The following is a 15,255-nucleotide window of genomic DNA, read 5'->3' on the forward strand; positions in this document are numbered from 1 at the left end:
CGCTCTGTCAAAGCTCTTGGCGCGCAAGCGCAATTTGCTGGGCAATGTCAAATAGACCGACTCTTTTCCTTCTCTCTTTCTCTCTCCCACTTTGCGTTAGATAATCGTTCTCGCCGAATGAAACGCATCTCGAGCATGACGCCGGCTGCGGAAAATGCGCCGCGTTGTCGCGCTCGTTGACGCGATTCGCCACGCCTGTCCTTTCTCTCTCTCTTTCGAATCCTCGGAGTCCTCCACCGTGTGTGCGTCGCATCTCGATTTCCGTGAAATCGACGCACGATTGACGGAATGCCAGTGAACGCATCCGCGGCTTTGCCGGCCCGTTGTTCCGTAACAAGACACCCGGTGGAACGTCGCTCCTCCATGAACCGCGACTCCGTGCGCTGAGTGCTCTTCGTTGGTATACATACATCGAACAAACATCGACTCGAATGCTCATTTATTACGCTCATACATCAACTGTCAACGAAGCGAAAGCGGATTCGAAGCTCCAACGAAGGCAAAAGTGCAAGGCTGTAATGCATGTGTTAAACGCGTTCAATATCACAATCTCCATAATTGTTGAGTCTAGCTTAAATTAGGTAGGTAAAGGGATGAGAATCGTACCTGGCCGTACTCCAATATTCATGCTATTTTCAACTTGCATCTTAATTTGTATCTAAGAACATACTTTTAATATTTAGGTAGGCGATAAGAAGAACTGGGGGGCAAAGATGGTACGCGTGATAACGGTGCACAATTTCCTGGGACAGAACGTCGCCCAGATCGATGAACCCACGGCGACGTGCACGGCCAGCAGCCAGGGGCAGGAGATGCTCCTGCTGGCATTGCCCACACACTGCGTGGAGGTATGGGAGCTGATGAATTCGGACGTCAAGTTGCGCACTGTTTTTCCCACGGTAGACATGATCAATCAAATGGTACACTGCGCCAAGGGAGACTACGTTGTGACGCTGGAATCAAAATATCTCAGAGACACTGCGAGCAATAATCATGCAAATAGAGCCACTTCTAATTTTGTAAGGATTTATGTAAATTGGGCTACGGCGAAGGATCAGAGTCAGCCGATGCGAGCCAGGATTGCTGGGCGGGTCACGCCGAGCTTAAATCGACCCTTGAACAGCTTGGAGATGATAGAGTTACCTCTGAGCGTGCAACCTACGTTAATCGCTTGCTGCCAGTGCACCGGGAACTTATTGGTAGCTTCTGGAAACAGTGCGATTCTGCATGAGTTCAAGATCGAGACGCAACAGGTATCAAAGATGAAATTTATAGATTTTGAGCCTAGACCTTGGTCGTTGGGATTCACATTCATACCTACGCGCATGGAAATCATGGAAGATTTTATAGCAATCATGGATAATACAAATTTATCCGTTTTTCGTCTCACAAACTCGATGTACGAAGATATTGACCAACTTAGCTCTCTAACTTCCACTTCTTCTTCCGTCGACAAGACGTCCATATCCACAGATTCATCTCTCGTAGATAATAGCAGCAACCTTGGAAATGATGATATGTCACTGCAGGGAACAAATGTAAAGCACAAATCTATTGATCAAGATTGTCAGTACGCGACACCTAAAAATAATGAAACAGTTGTGACCAATGTAAAATCTAAAGATAAAAAACACAGGGGTACAAAGCGAAGTACATGGTATAAGCCAGAAGTAGACGATTTCAACAAAGCAAAGGCAAGTAATAATAAGAATTACATAGACTGGGAGCACCTGATATCCAACGAGAAAGATGAGATGCAAAGGCTAATTGCGCAAGGAATTATTGATCCTTCTTCACAGCCATTGACGGTGAATCTGCCACTGATAAGCTTAGAAAGGGCTGGTCCAGGTCACGCTCTCAGTCCTTTTGTACTAAATTCAGCGGACATAAAAATCTTCATCAAGACAACTTCGCCTGACGTAGGCTGGTCTGAAAATTATATGATAAAAAATTTACTATGTTTAAAAATCAACGCTGGAAATAATAATGCCAAGGTAGACGGAATTCTAGAGATCTTCAGGTGCCTCGTATTGAAGCCGCTGTACATGAAGAAGGAATGTAATATCTCCGGTGTGAAGAAATCTATGTTGCGATCCGATAGGTACAGATGCTTGCAAGGTGTAAGTTGTTTCGTTTGTACTACGCAGGAGGGATATCTGTATCACTTCTCAGCGGCAAGCAGCGGTTCTCTGGATGCGACGTGTCTGACCACTTATCCGTTCACCGCACCTGTTCATCACGTAGCGCTGGAGCATACGGTACTTCACGCATTGACCGAGGCCGGTCTCGAGTCCTACACATTACGTCTTTCTCATCATATCGCGAAATTGTCAAACAGCACGGACAGCGTTAGAGTAATTTGCCCCAGTGTCAACGAACCGGTAAGCCTTATCGGTTTAAGACCGTTTCTGGGGATACAGAAACTGTTGCATACGAGAAGCTATATAGTTCTGTTAGCTAAGGCCGACAGTTCTTGGACCATGTACTCTTTGAATCTACCGAAATTCGAAAATGTATATTTCGACATATTGAATGCAGCAAGGAGTCATAAATCCTCCAGTCCGAGCACTTATCGACATTTGCTGGGAGAGGCACACGCCTTGATACGCTTGGCGAAGGATCTTTCGTACGATGGCGTGGATAACGAGGAATTCGACGATGCGATGCACAAGAACGATCTCAAGTTGAAAAACCTCTACAATCAATCGTGCGCGTTCCTCGCGGATTACCATATACGATCGGAGAATAAATCGGATTGGGATTTGTGTATTCCTTACTACAAGATGTCCGGGCTAAAGCCTTCGGAGGTGTTATCCAGGAAATGCAGTCAGGACGCACCGGGACTCTTGACGTTCTTAACGGATGCGCTTCTCACGATGAAAAGCGGATCCGAAGCGGACGCGCTTTTCCAAGGATTTAATATCATAGACATCATCTGTAAACTGGAGAAGGAGGATCTGTTGAAATTAATCTTCGGGAGTCCTGTGCTGAGGGAGTACGCCACCGAGAAACTGATAAATCTTCTGCTAACGCACGAAACCGACGATATTGTTAAACTGGCCTTGACACTCTTATACATTCAGGCCGACAAACAGGAACAAGCGGAGAAGGCGTTGGACCCAGTTTCCGTGCGATGTATCAACCAGATTGTTTTGGAACGCTGGGAACTGCTATTCGACGTAACCGCAGTGAAAAAGAGGAGTCCTATGATCGCTACTTTCTCGGACTTTGCCGGTATCTTGATGCTCATAAAGAACACTACCTTCGCCGATATCCTGATACAATTAATAGAAGACGAAAATGCGTGGTCGTTGCATCAAATCATACAGGTATTCCTGGAGTATTTGCCGTCGCGAGTCGGAAGGGACGGGCACAACGCAGCTGCCACCCTGCAAGTTTTTCTCGAGAAATATTTACATAATTATTTCAGTTCGGAATTCATGATGGAGTGGCCACAACCTGTAAATAAAAATCAGATACGCTCGGATTTTGCTCTCATTGAGGCGTTCAAACTATTAGTGCGATCATACTTAGGCAAATTAACTCAAACAAGGGTGCATAAAACCGATCTCAAGGAGGATCAGGGAGAAAATGATAAAGAATACTTCATGTTCGCCAAATATCGGCCGAGCTATTTGAACAAAATGCCACCATACGCCAAAGATTACCAAAAAATTTTAGGCATAAACGATTTTAAAGATTTAGAGAATTTTAACAACGCATCCGAGACCGAGAAGATTATACCTAAGGAATTGTTTAAGCTGCAATCCATACTGTCGTGCGAATTTCTGCCGGTCGAATGTTTGCACGAGGTCAAGCAATTTCTCGAAACGCAAAATATCGATGGAAGCTTGTCTCTCAAGACATTATGCATTCAGAATACGGAAGAAGTGACGACAATTCTAATGGATAGTTGTCCACAAGCTGTAGTACAGTATGCGAAGGTATTTTTAATACATACACACACATGTAACATGTGATATCGTGATTTTTATTTAAACATTTTGCCAGGAGATTTACTGTCTCTTTATCATGTTGCAGGATAAATATACGAAGGACACTGAGTGGAAGCATCTTATTGAATTAACGCAGGACAAAATTGCCACTTCAACGACGCAACAGGAATTACAACTCTTGTACACGCAGATCATGAAAGGTAAGTTGAACACAATAATATGAACGGAATGTAAAACAGATACCTAGTATATGTATAATAAAATAATCTCTTTTTTCTGAATTTATAGAAATCCTGAATTATTTGCCACATGCATTACCTATGAAAAGTCTACATCGCATCTTACCGAGAGATGACATGGCAGCATTTCAAAGATGCACCGAAATGTGCAATCAAATCATGCATGCGGATCATGTAAAATCGTTGATAATGGAAACCGGACAGCAACTTTTGACAACTCTAAAGTTGTGAAGATAGGTTTCCATTAAATATTATTTGTTAGCTAATTTCTAGACAAGGAAGTGATAATACTAAGGAATTACGAATATAAATTCGGATATCACGTTTTAACAATGATATCGCGAAAGACTACTTTGTGTGCACTTATACTCGCAGATTAGCCATTTCTACAAACATTTCAGACATATGTTCCTGATTAATGCAGTCACATAAACTGATGTTAGTTAATAATCGTGCTGATGCACGCATTTTTAACGATAAATAACTTTCATCAATTATTTAAAAAAATTCGAAGGGAGATATTATAAATAGAATTTGTCTATAATTAACTGTTGAATCGTTCTATATAGATATATTATATTATGACTAAAAATATAAAATCTGTCCCAGAGCAAAGATAATAACTTAACACATAAAGATTGACATAAAATAATGTATACAAAAATGATAAATTTGGAGCACATTATATCTATACAAGAAAATGTTTTTGATTATTCATTAATTGAATTTAGAAATAATTATATAAATGTTTAGTTTAAATGCTCTACGCAGATTATATCAAGATTTATTAATATTAATTACATCAATCGAATTCGTTCTGCTCTGGAACAGAAGGTATGTCTTTAGTGAAATGAATTTTACTAAAATAGTTTTTATCAAATCTGTTGATCCTAACGAGTAGTTTTACGTAATCGATTTTTGAGTGTTACAAAACATGTAACTTTGATGTGCCTTTAGCAATGATTTCTCTTTATTGTAAATCTAATTATGTTAGAATGATTAATAATATTTATAATTCATCATAAAAAAATAAATACATAATAATCTATATATATAGCAGTTACTTTTTTATCCTATACCTTGTTCATAATTTTATCCCTAACATAAGTAACCAGTAATCATTATTAGAATTACAATATTAATTTAAAAAAAAACATAGATTTCGAAATTTTTATTAATGTTACAGTAGTATTAATATAAATTTTTAATAGGCATAACAATTTTGTATATGTGATAAAATAAATTCTAAAATAAAGATAATACAGGGTGTCCCATATTTTTTCCGTACAAACTTTAGTAATATGTTCTATGAGCAGAAATAAGAAAGAAATGTTACATAAACATACGCCCCAAAATGCTTTATTAGAAAGTTATAGAAAAATACGAGATGTATAAGAAACAATTTTACTTAAGTTTGCATTTCAAAGTGCCGCCAGCCCATGTCAATATAAACTATACATCGATGCAATATGGAACTTATTACCGTAGGAATTTGAACTCGTCAGGCATAATTGCAAATAAACATTGGTAAAGACTGTATGATGCGGCACTCTTCTGTTAGGAAATCTTCATTGACATTCTCTAACAGAAGCCTTTACATTCCCTGTACATAAACCTGAATATAAAATAAATATCCGTATATTCTTCGTTTGTTGAAACTCACAGCATTTTGAGACAATATTCTACGAGATACTGTTCATTATTATTCATACAAGTTTTCATGATTACCTTCAATCATTACAAATAGTAAGCACGAAGAAGCAGATGGGATAAACATCATCGAACGGTGTATCACTTATGTACATGGCATGTTACATATCTATCGCAAGACCGTTATTATTTCTTCAATACGAAATTCTGACTTTTACGATAACGTTCTAATAAAGTATTTTGAGATCTATATTTATACAACATTTCTCTTTCTTATTTCTGATATTCTATTTCATAGAATACATAACTAAAGTTTATACCGAAAAACCTGAGACACTCTGTATAACAAGATCCAAATTTGAGCAACTTGAATATTTTCAATAGAAATAAATGTGATACAATCTTAACAGTTTCGCAATAGATATAAAATATATATTTATACCTATTTTCATAAAAATAAAAATAGATATTAGGAATGTAAGATGTTAACAAATTTCTATGGCTATAATAAATTGCCCTGAAATATTATTGAATTGTTATTCATGTTGTTTAGTGTCAATGATAAATGAGCTAATTGTCCCAGTTTTATATTTCTTATATATACAGGATATATCAAAGTTAAAGAATCGGTACAATACGTACAATAAAAGTGCGATAACTCAATATCTTGAACGTCTTGCACATCTGTATATACATTTTCTGTGTTTAGTTGACTAAATATTCTAGAATTTAATTTTGCTAAATGTTTAAAGAACGTATTGAAAAAAACGTTTTATTATTTTTGGTTGATTACCTAATCCAAATGTATTCCTGAATGATCCATATAAAATCCATATAAAAATGAACCGTTGTATGAACCTTCAATGCATTTGCGCCCGTCTACATTATTTCAAATTCCCTGTTCAGTTTTGACAAATCTCTAGAAGAATATGGGTATTTTACATATAAATAACTATCATAAAGTTTTTATACATTAATCTGTATAGAATGTTGCATAAAATGTTACCTGTTTTCTATAGCTTCCATCAACTCATATTTATGCATCAACGATATAACTAATCTTAACGTAGACCATATTGTGTTTGACATTGCTTTAGGAGGTACGTTACTAGCTCGTGGGCCTCTCCCTGCAGCTTGTTGATTCAATGCCGTCAAAAGATGCTCGCCTGCCTCTCTGTAATATCATAATAGTTTCATCGATACATTGCTAATATTTTTTTTGTATAATTTGAGAATTATGTATAAAAAAGGTATATATTTACTTATATGCTCCAAGATTAACGCAAGATATGCCCAAATTGTAACGTGCCCTAATGAATCCAGGCGATAATTCTAAGGCACGATGATACGCATTTACAGCTTCCGCCGATCGCTGACCATTAGCTAATGTGGCACCCAATCTATTCCACAATCTGGAATCCTTTCCAAAAAACATATATTCAAACATGAGGTTAGTTCGGATATATCCGAACAGAAATAGATTGCGCTTACATCAGGACGCACGTGCAACGCTGCTTGGAAACAATCCACAGCTTTGTTGTAATCGTTCGATAAATTAAACAATATACCTAATCCACACTGTACGTCCGCATCGATTTCATCCGTAGGATTCATTCTTGCGGCTTGAATATACAGATCTTTGACTTCATCGTATACTTTGCTAAAAAAATGACATGTAAAAAAATATTCCAATATTAAAAATGATTTTTTACTTACTCGTATAATAAAGTAGACACGCTCAAATTCGAATGTTCTTCTTTGTTAAGATTAGGTTCTGAACTTGCAAGATGGTTGTATTTTTCATTCTTTAGTAACCATTCCTTTAATGTTAGACAAGCTTGCTTTTGATAAGACTCATTTGCATAAGAAGCTGCTAATGCCATGAGAGCGACGCTGTTAGATGGATCCAAACACAGACAACGATTTAAAGCAGAGATGGCCAAAGGATCCTGTTCGTTCTCGGCTTGTGTTTTGCCAAGGAGTAGCCAGGCTTCAACGTTATTTTCATCCTGTTGGGCAGCAGCTTCAAAACAGAGTACAGCGCTTGGTAAATCTCCCGCCTCTAATCGTCTCTTGCCTTCTTCCAATGCATTTGGCAAATCTTTCATAGGGTTTGTCTCACAGAAATCATATTCTTTATTAAACGGATCATAATATGTGTCGAATTCTGATACCCACGGGTGCGTGGAGGAGAGTCCATCTGCAGAGATCTTGTCCCATTCGTCTTGAAATCGCTTCCATAATGACTCTATATTTTCTTCTAAAATGTCAGTCATTTTTATATTAATAATCACATATTGTGTTTAAAGATAAATGTGGTTATATTTTTATAAAAAGAAATTAAAAATATTACCCGTAACAGGATTTTTCTTTGTAAATTCGTCTACCCATGTACCCGCAGCTTCTAATTCCTCTTCTACTTTATTCAACACCGTATCCTCATTCGACACTGTATCGTCATTGTTGACGAGACTAGTTGCATCATTATCTATAAATTGTTCTACCCATTCTTCGCTTGTACCATTCAGATTTGCCGTTTGATTGCTTTCTATTGGAATGTCACCTTCTTGTGCCATAAATTTCATAAACTTTGAATACGCAAAATTTGGATCGTTGTCCTCCTTAGCTTGCGCGGCTTCATTTTTGTCGGTACCGTCACGTACGGTATTCGTATTACATTCTAGAAAATCTTCTGCCCATTTTGGATCCAGACCATATTGATTAATCCTGTCGAGATCCGCGTCTTTCTCTTGATCTTGAACAGGTAATACAGATTCGTTCCATATATTGTCCGCCTGCAGTTCCTATAATTCATTTACGACAATTAAATACTTAACAATGCTAAAAATAAATATAATTGCACGCAACGATAATAAATTTAATGAAATTACGTCTAGAGTCTTAGATGTAAGGTACGAATTTTCCCAAGCTTTGTCCAAGTCGCTCTTTAATTCCTTCATAATCTGTGGCCCAGCTTTTGGAGGATGGTTAGCCTGATCGATCTCCCTCATTTCCTGCAGTAGATTGTCCATTCGAAACGTCTGCGGGCAAGCGGACTCCCCCAAGAACTGTTGAACCAACTGATCTGCGTCCGATACTTGGAAAGCCTCTGCCGAACTGAATGGTTGACGAATTCCTTCCTCCTTGAACCCATGATCTTGCACATAGTGCGACGTCAAACGTGTCAGGGGACTGGGACCTCCACAGTCACCTTCCACTAACTCACGAAATGCCATCTTTTTATATCGTTACTGGCTTCCTGCATAGGAAAACAAAACGATTGCTGTTTTATCTTTTTATACATACCCTATAGAAATATTATCTGCCATATCATCCACGTTAAATATTAAGCGTACATCGAGTCCAACAGTGGACACTTAAGAAACATTTAAACGGAGCAGCAACGTGAAATGTTCTACTTGTTATCTGGTAAATAAAAAGGCTAAACCATGTTTATTATGTGCGATATGTAATGCAGAAAGTTATAGCTGTACATAAAAGCGAGGGTCAATGTATTAATACGCGTGAAAGGCATAATAGATAAGCAATCGCGAATGCTCCGATTTTGCATTACGTGGAACGAATCGTTCAATGACAAGTGACAAGAAGATAGCCGCGACCTGGCGCTCGCGGTAACCGAAGTGAGCGCCGATTGTAAGGAGGAACACTTGCCGCGTGTGAAGTTTGGCGTTAGTCAGCCAATTTCGTCGGGGCCGTCCCTGCCCGTCACAGACGCGTAAAAATGACAATTAACGGAATCACCTCGGTGTTTCGTCACCACCCACGTTCTTCCCGTCCTTGTTGTGATACACTCCGAGTTATTGTGACGTGCGTTTCAGAATAGACAGCAAGATTTTGATGATCGAGACTTTGTACCGGAACGACTGGAGGAGGGAGAGGAGTCAGGAGATACGAGGACGAGGACTGGACTCTCGCTAGTGATCGAACGCGCGCAATAGATCGGCGAGAGGGAGAGAAAAAGAGAGAGAGGGGAAGCGAGAGAGAAAGAGACAGAAGGCGCAAAGAGAAATGCCGGATGAGATTCGTTCGTGAATTTTCCCAGGTGAGCGCTAACATTCTCCTTCTTCCGACGAGATGCAAAAATACGCCGATTTAAAAAAAAAAAAAATAATAATAAAAAAAAAATAAAAAAAAAAAATTAACCTTCCCTTTAATAAAGAACCCGCGCATCGCATTTCCGTAAGGTGCGCCATCTGTACCTCGACGCGCGCGGCGCGAGGTGTGCAGGTTCGCGCTCGCGGCGGGCGATGGAGGGACGATAGGAGCCGCAGGGACGCTGATTGGCTCGCCGTTTCGACATACGATACCTGCCTGCGATTATCGAAATTTTGAACCGCGATATTGCGATTCTCGAAATTACCACTTTCCCCCCGGTTCCCCGGGATGGGACATTTCGCGACGGGTGCTCCGGGGACTGTCTCGTACGTTTCGCGATCGGTACCGCCCGAAAAGGGCATCGCGGACGCGAAAAGTGATCGCGAGTGTCTTGTGAAGTGCCGTCCGATCGCCGTGACATATAAAACATTGAGTGTCATCGCCGCTATGCTTGGAGCAACGGGATCTCGGGGAGTCCGCAGCCTCTGGGTGAGCTGAGAGTTCGGAGCATCTCCTCGTTTCTCGTCACTTTCTCGCCCGGGTGCATCGAAAGCGGGACGAATGCTCGGCCATTAGCAGGTATGTGCATATAATCTATAAAATTGGCAGCGTCATTGATGTGTTGTACGTCTTTGATGAATTGTACGGCGCGGATGCGCTAGAGATCCATCAAGTGAGCTTCGTACGATCGTATCTACGATGGGGTATATGTATATATAGTATGTACAAAGTACGCCAACAACCGGTATCGCAAAAAATGTGAAGCATTATCTAATTGTCGCGATTAAGCGTAGATGGTAACTGAAGAAATATGGAGAATATTAACCGTCAGTAAATATTAATCGTAACGTTAATGGTAAAGCAAGTTAATGGCCTATATTTACATCGATCTCTTGATACGCGTATCAAATAGTATATTTGAGCTGATCAGCCAATAATCAAACTAATTAACTAGTTTTTTACTATTTAATACGCGTATCAAGTTATCGGTTTAAACTGGGCATTGATGGGTTAAAACGCACATAAATTATACTTCCATATTATACTATATAAATATTTTTATGCACAGTAGTGATACACAAAATTGCATAAATATTTTTGCATAATATTTTGTAATGCATAAAAATATTTATATATGATAGTATAATATATAATATAGTATAATTTGTGAAAATACATAATAGTTTATATTTATAACATACTTTATATTTTGCGAAGTTGAATTTTGTTTTTACTTTGAAAATAATTTGGATTGATTAGATAAGAATGTCGGGAAGTAGTATAGTATTTCATGGAAAATTAATTGGATTAAAAATTGACAATCGTGCTCTAAATATACATAGGGCAATTGTGCGATTACATAATAAAAAGATTAGATGTTTTTTGAGAATAAACCAAGGGGTCTATTTTTAAGGAAAAAGCAATATTTTTGATATTTGATTAGCAATAAACGAATATATTATAGGTGTTATATATAATTTGACTTCAACTTATATCGCCAATTAAGAAGTGAACTTGGTTCATAATTTTCTTCTTAACTCAATTACACCATCCATACTCCATACTTTGTACTCTATACTCCATACTTCATACTCCGTACTCTATACTTCATATTCCATACTCTTTTATTTTAATCTTACTACGACACACTTTTCCATAACACTCTTACCTCTTACACCTAATTTATTTAATATCCTTTCCTCTCTCTCTCTCTCTCTCTCTCTCTCTCTCTCTCTCTCCAGCACACATATCCTCTACATTTCCATATATCTAATCCACCCATACCTTTTTACACTCATACTTAAATCCTTGATTTCTGAGCAAATAGGTATATAATTAAAAATAAACTGCACATGTTATTTGCGTGGTTTTTTGCTTATTTTTTAAATAATTATTAAATTGGTTTCGTTTTTGCATTATCATTGCTAACGTCACTCGTATATCGTTAATCATTCGCATTTATTGATATTTACACAACAAGAAAAACTGTATAGGGGGTAACATTGCAGATATTAAATACATATTAAAAACATACATATACAAAATCTGCATTATTCCAAACTTATAAAATAGAAATAAAATATCTTGAATACAATCAATCTTCAATACAAGAAATATTGCGCATATTATTTGTTGATTAGATATTTTTGCGTTTTTCATAGATATAGATAATTGATTTTTTAAGATGCACAATTTAGCATCACGCATGTGAATATTAAAAATTAAATAATACATGCAAATTACGCATAATTGCTGCGTGCACTATGCTTTAATAACACGCACGTTTATAAAATAAGCCAGAATAATTATTGCATTCAAATTATATCATTATATTCAGTTATATCACCATCATTTCCATAGCTCTTTTAGAAAATAATTTGTTTTGTAAAATTGGTATTATTACTAAATTAAAATGTAATTATTGTGTAACATGAAGGTCTCAAAATGACGGTATTATTCTTAACAATAAATTAATTATTTCTCATTTATTTTTTTTTAATTATTTATTCCGATTTTTAATAAAATTACATAATAATGAAGATAAACGTTCTTTATAATTTTCCTATTTGTAATATTTTATAATTTGATCAAGATTGTAATATATTAAAAATTGCATTTTGCTTGGTCTTTCGTTTTTGATAGGATTTTATATTAGAATACAAGATAATATTGTCTCATTCTTTTTTTATATGTACTTATATTAAATAAGAACGTTACAGATAAGTAACATAATTTGTATCAGAAAAATTAATGGTCATAATTTTCACGAAATGAAACTAAAAGTTTTATTTCTACATTTTATTTTAATAGCTGCAATATAAACATTGATCATGTTAATAATTACATAGAAGAGATATGTTTCCGAATATATAAGATTCAATAATTTTATAGACGATTAACATATTTTCGATTCTTTCCGTGTTTTCTTTGCCGGTTATTTCAGCAGTTGTCGACAACATTATTTATTGACCAGAGTTCTTCTTTCTTAGATCTTCGATAGATTTTGCGACGAGAGTCTCCCATTGATCAGGTTTATTTGTTGTATACCAATCGACTATCAAATCCATCTTCTCCTTTTGTTTCTCAGTACATCTCTTACATTTGGTTTGGAGAGCTTCGCTAAAAATCTCTGAAATTAAAATAAGAAACCTTTATATTGATTTTAATTCGTAGTGAGCATAAAGTTCTTTTTCTCTCCTCTCTTTTTTTTCTTTTTTTCTCTCCATAGCTTTTGTTATAATCAATAAGTATATGAATGGAATATAGAAAAATTAAGTTTTTAGTAAAGAGTATTTTGCTGATATTTACGCAGTTTTTACAAAAAATAAGATTAAAAGCCTCCTCCGTCATATTTTTAAAAAATTAAAAAATTAATCCTGAAGTCAACGATACAAGAATCTCTATAATTGTTCAGAACAATATATAATATTTTTTGTTTTGTGTATACAGGATATTTATTTCTACTTTCGTTACATTTGAATGATACAATCTTCGAGTAATTTATACTGTCAGTTTTGGGAAAGGTTTAAAATATAATTATTATTGTAATTTTTGTGATTTTTCAATTTTTTAAATTATATATCTTTCTGACTAATTGTGTAAGTGCCGAATGAAAACTTGCTATTCTCTTGAAATTATCTAAGGAGTATTATTTTGTCATTTTCTTTATTTCTTTAATAAGCAATCGTTAATTATTCTACGTTAATAGACACACATCTAGACACTGTTGAGGAATTCTTGATTTCTAATTGATCAAAGGGTCTGTCATAAAAATGTATTCGTTATAACATTCTATAATGCATAAGTATATCAATACAATACCTTTAAAGAACTTCGCATCTGCTGTCACGCATGGCGCCGTTTCCATAAAACAATTGTAGTATTGATTTCGCAATTTATCGTTCTGAAGGATACTGTCGGCGTCAATGTCATCATACTGATCAGAATAGAGTTCTTCCGCGAGAACGCACGTCAGTGCAATACTGATCGTCACGATGTAACTTAATCGAGCCATTGTTTCTTCTATTTTCACAACTCGTAAGATATTGAACGATCGGCCGAATGCGCGTTTTATTTATATACTAAGCGTGAGATAAAAAATCGTCATAAGATGACATGCATAGAATGACGATAAAACTGGTAGTACATAATCGTAGATACATCTCTGACAGCAAATGAGAGAAATACGTGACTGTGATAATTATATATCGTTGAATTATTCAGATAGACCTGGTATGAGACATAAAATTGCGTTTGATATATGTATATGGCCAATTATAGCAATTGCCTTATGTAAATATTCTCATAATATAGGCTTCCAGGTACAGATATGAATTGTCGATTAGTTTCCAGATACATGTTTTTTACAATAATTTTCCTAACTATAGTGTGATGCTATCCGAAGATAACTTTGTACTTATAAAGTTATGTAATGTAATTATTATGAAAAACATGATATTTATTGTAGTAAGAACGCTGAAATTAGAACAGAATTTTAAATTTTTTAGATTTATTGAAGACTGCAGCTCTCTTAAGATTATTTTAAAACTTAAAAAAAAAAATATATATATATATACATCGCGCGAAATAATTTTAAATATTACTTAAATTCAGGTAAAGAAATAAGGATTAGATGATGTATATATCGTATACGTATTGAAAATAACACAAAAATTGGTTAATTCTATGCGATAATTATTATTCTTGCTTGAATTTTCCTTAATATCTTTGTTAGATGAAACAGTTTATATCTGTGGAAATTATTAAAAACAGCTAGCTTGTGATACCTCTTTCTACTTGACTTGTTACCTTTGAAGTTCTGAGTTATATATTGCGTTGGCAAATAAAAATATGTAAACATAAAAAAACAATATATATCTTTTATGTGTCAAGCCTCAGGGCATAGGCTGAGTTTCCACTGAGCGCGTCACGCATCGAGTCATCTCCATCGCAATTAAAACATCTTATTTTATTACATAATTTGTGACGAAATGTTTAGATTGGTTACGCGAACGACAGACGACAGACGACGCGACGCGCTCAGTGGAAACCCAGCCTTAGGCAATAAAAATCACAGTCTGAATCACAGAACTGATTCATTAAACTAGTTACGATGTTGTTTTCTCAATTGAATGTGTTTACATATCCAACCTGCGTAATTAAAATAGCGTTTTTCACTGGCAGAGTCGGTGCGCACTCAGTGCACATTAAAGCCGTCGTACACAAACCAACGTAAAGTGTATGTTTAATATAATCGGGTTAAATCATGAAATCCTCAATATTCTTTATTGCAC

General features: G+C 36.2%; 3 protein-coding genes across 3 annotated transcripts; 1 reads left to right on the forward strand and 2 right to left on the reverse strand.

The window, feature by feature from the left end:
* Positions 1-17: 17 nt before the first annotated feature.
* Positions 18-5,245, forward strand: LOC143894575 (BLOC-2 complex member HPS3). The gene is made up of 4 exons (XM_077400957.1): positions 18-581; positions 684-3,944; positions 4,042-4,156; positions 4,245-5,245. The coding sequence occupies exons 2-4, from the start codon at positions 714-716 to the stop codon at positions 4,424-4,426; spliced, it is 3,528 nt and encodes a 1,175-aa protein (XP_077257083.1). The 5' UTR covers positions 18-581; positions 684-713; the 3' UTR covers positions 4,427-5,245.
* Positions 5,246-6,416: 1,171 nt separating this feature from the next.
* Positions 6,417-10,433, reverse strand: Pex5 (peroxisomal biogenesis factor 5). The gene is made up of 8 exons (XM_077400968.1): positions 9,518-10,433; positions 8,737-9,104; positions 8,199-8,649; positions 7,562-8,105; positions 7,337-7,505; positions 7,108-7,265; positions 6,852-7,019; positions 6,417-6,764 (listed from the first exon to the last, which is right to left on the reverse strand). The coding sequence occupies exons 2-8, from the start codon at positions 9,079-9,081 to the stop codon at positions 6,725-6,727; spliced, it is 1,875 nt and encodes a 624-aa protein (XP_077257094.1). The 5' UTR covers positions 9,082-9,104; positions 9,518-10,433; the 3' UTR covers positions 6,417-6,724.
* Positions 10,434-12,745: 2,312 nt separating this feature from the next.
* Positions 12,746-14,017, reverse strand: LOC143894509 (ejaculatory bulb-specific protein 3-like). The gene is made up of 2 exons (XM_077400827.1): positions 13,784-14,017; positions 12,746-13,091 (listed from the first exon to the last, which is right to left on the reverse strand). The coding sequence occupies exons 1-2, from the start codon at positions 13,974-13,976 to the stop codon at positions 12,925-12,927; spliced, it is 360 nt and encodes a 119-aa protein (XP_077256953.1). The 5' UTR covers positions 13,977-14,017; the 3' UTR covers positions 12,746-12,924.
* Between the last annotated feature and the right edge of the window lie 1,238 nt (positions 14,018-15,255).

The sequence above is a fragment of the Temnothorax americanus genome, unplaced genomic scaffold, assembly GCF_048541705.1.
Source record: "Temnothorax americanus isolate GAGA-0224 unplaced genomic scaffold, ASM4854170v1 Scaffold14, whole genome shotgun sequence".
NCBI lineage: Eukaryota > Metazoa > Arthropoda > Insecta > Hymenoptera > Formicidae > Temnothorax > Temnothorax americanus.

Excerpts from the sequence above, each read along its gene's own strand:
- LOC143894575 (XM_077400957.1), top strand. The coding sequence starts at position 714 with ATGGTACGCGTGATAACGGTGCACAATTTCCTGGGACAGAACGTCGCC. Across the intron at positions 3,945-4,041 it reads CTGTAGTACAGTATGCGAAG|GATAAATATACGAAGGACAC; the intron begins GTATTTTTAATA and ends ATCATGTTGCAG. Across the intron at positions 4,157-4,244 it reads GTACACGCAGATCATGAAAG|AAATCCTGAATTATTTGCCA; the intron begins GTAAGTTGAACA and ends CTGAATTTATAG.
- Pex5 (XM_077400968.1), bottom strand. The coding sequence starts at position 9,081 with ATGGCATTTCGTGAGTTAGTGGAAGGTGACTGTGGAGGTCCCAGTCCC. Across the intron at positions 8,106-8,198 it reads AAAGAAAAATCCTGTTACGG|AAGAAAATATAGAGTCATTA; the intron begins GTAATATTTTTA and ends CTGACATTTTAG. Across the intron at positions 7,266-7,336 it reads CGTTGCACGTGCGTCCTGAT|GATTCCAGATTGTGGAATAG; the intron begins GTAAGCGCAATC and ends TTTTTTGGAAAG.
- LOC143894509 (XM_077400827.1), bottom strand. The coding sequence starts at position 13,976 with ATGGCTCGATTAAGTTACATCGTGACGATCAGTATTGCACTGACGTGC. Across the intron at positions 13,092-13,783 it reads AGATGCGAAGTTCTTTAAAG|AGATTTTTAGCGAAGCTCTC; the intron begins GTATTGTATTGA and ends TTTTAATTTCAG.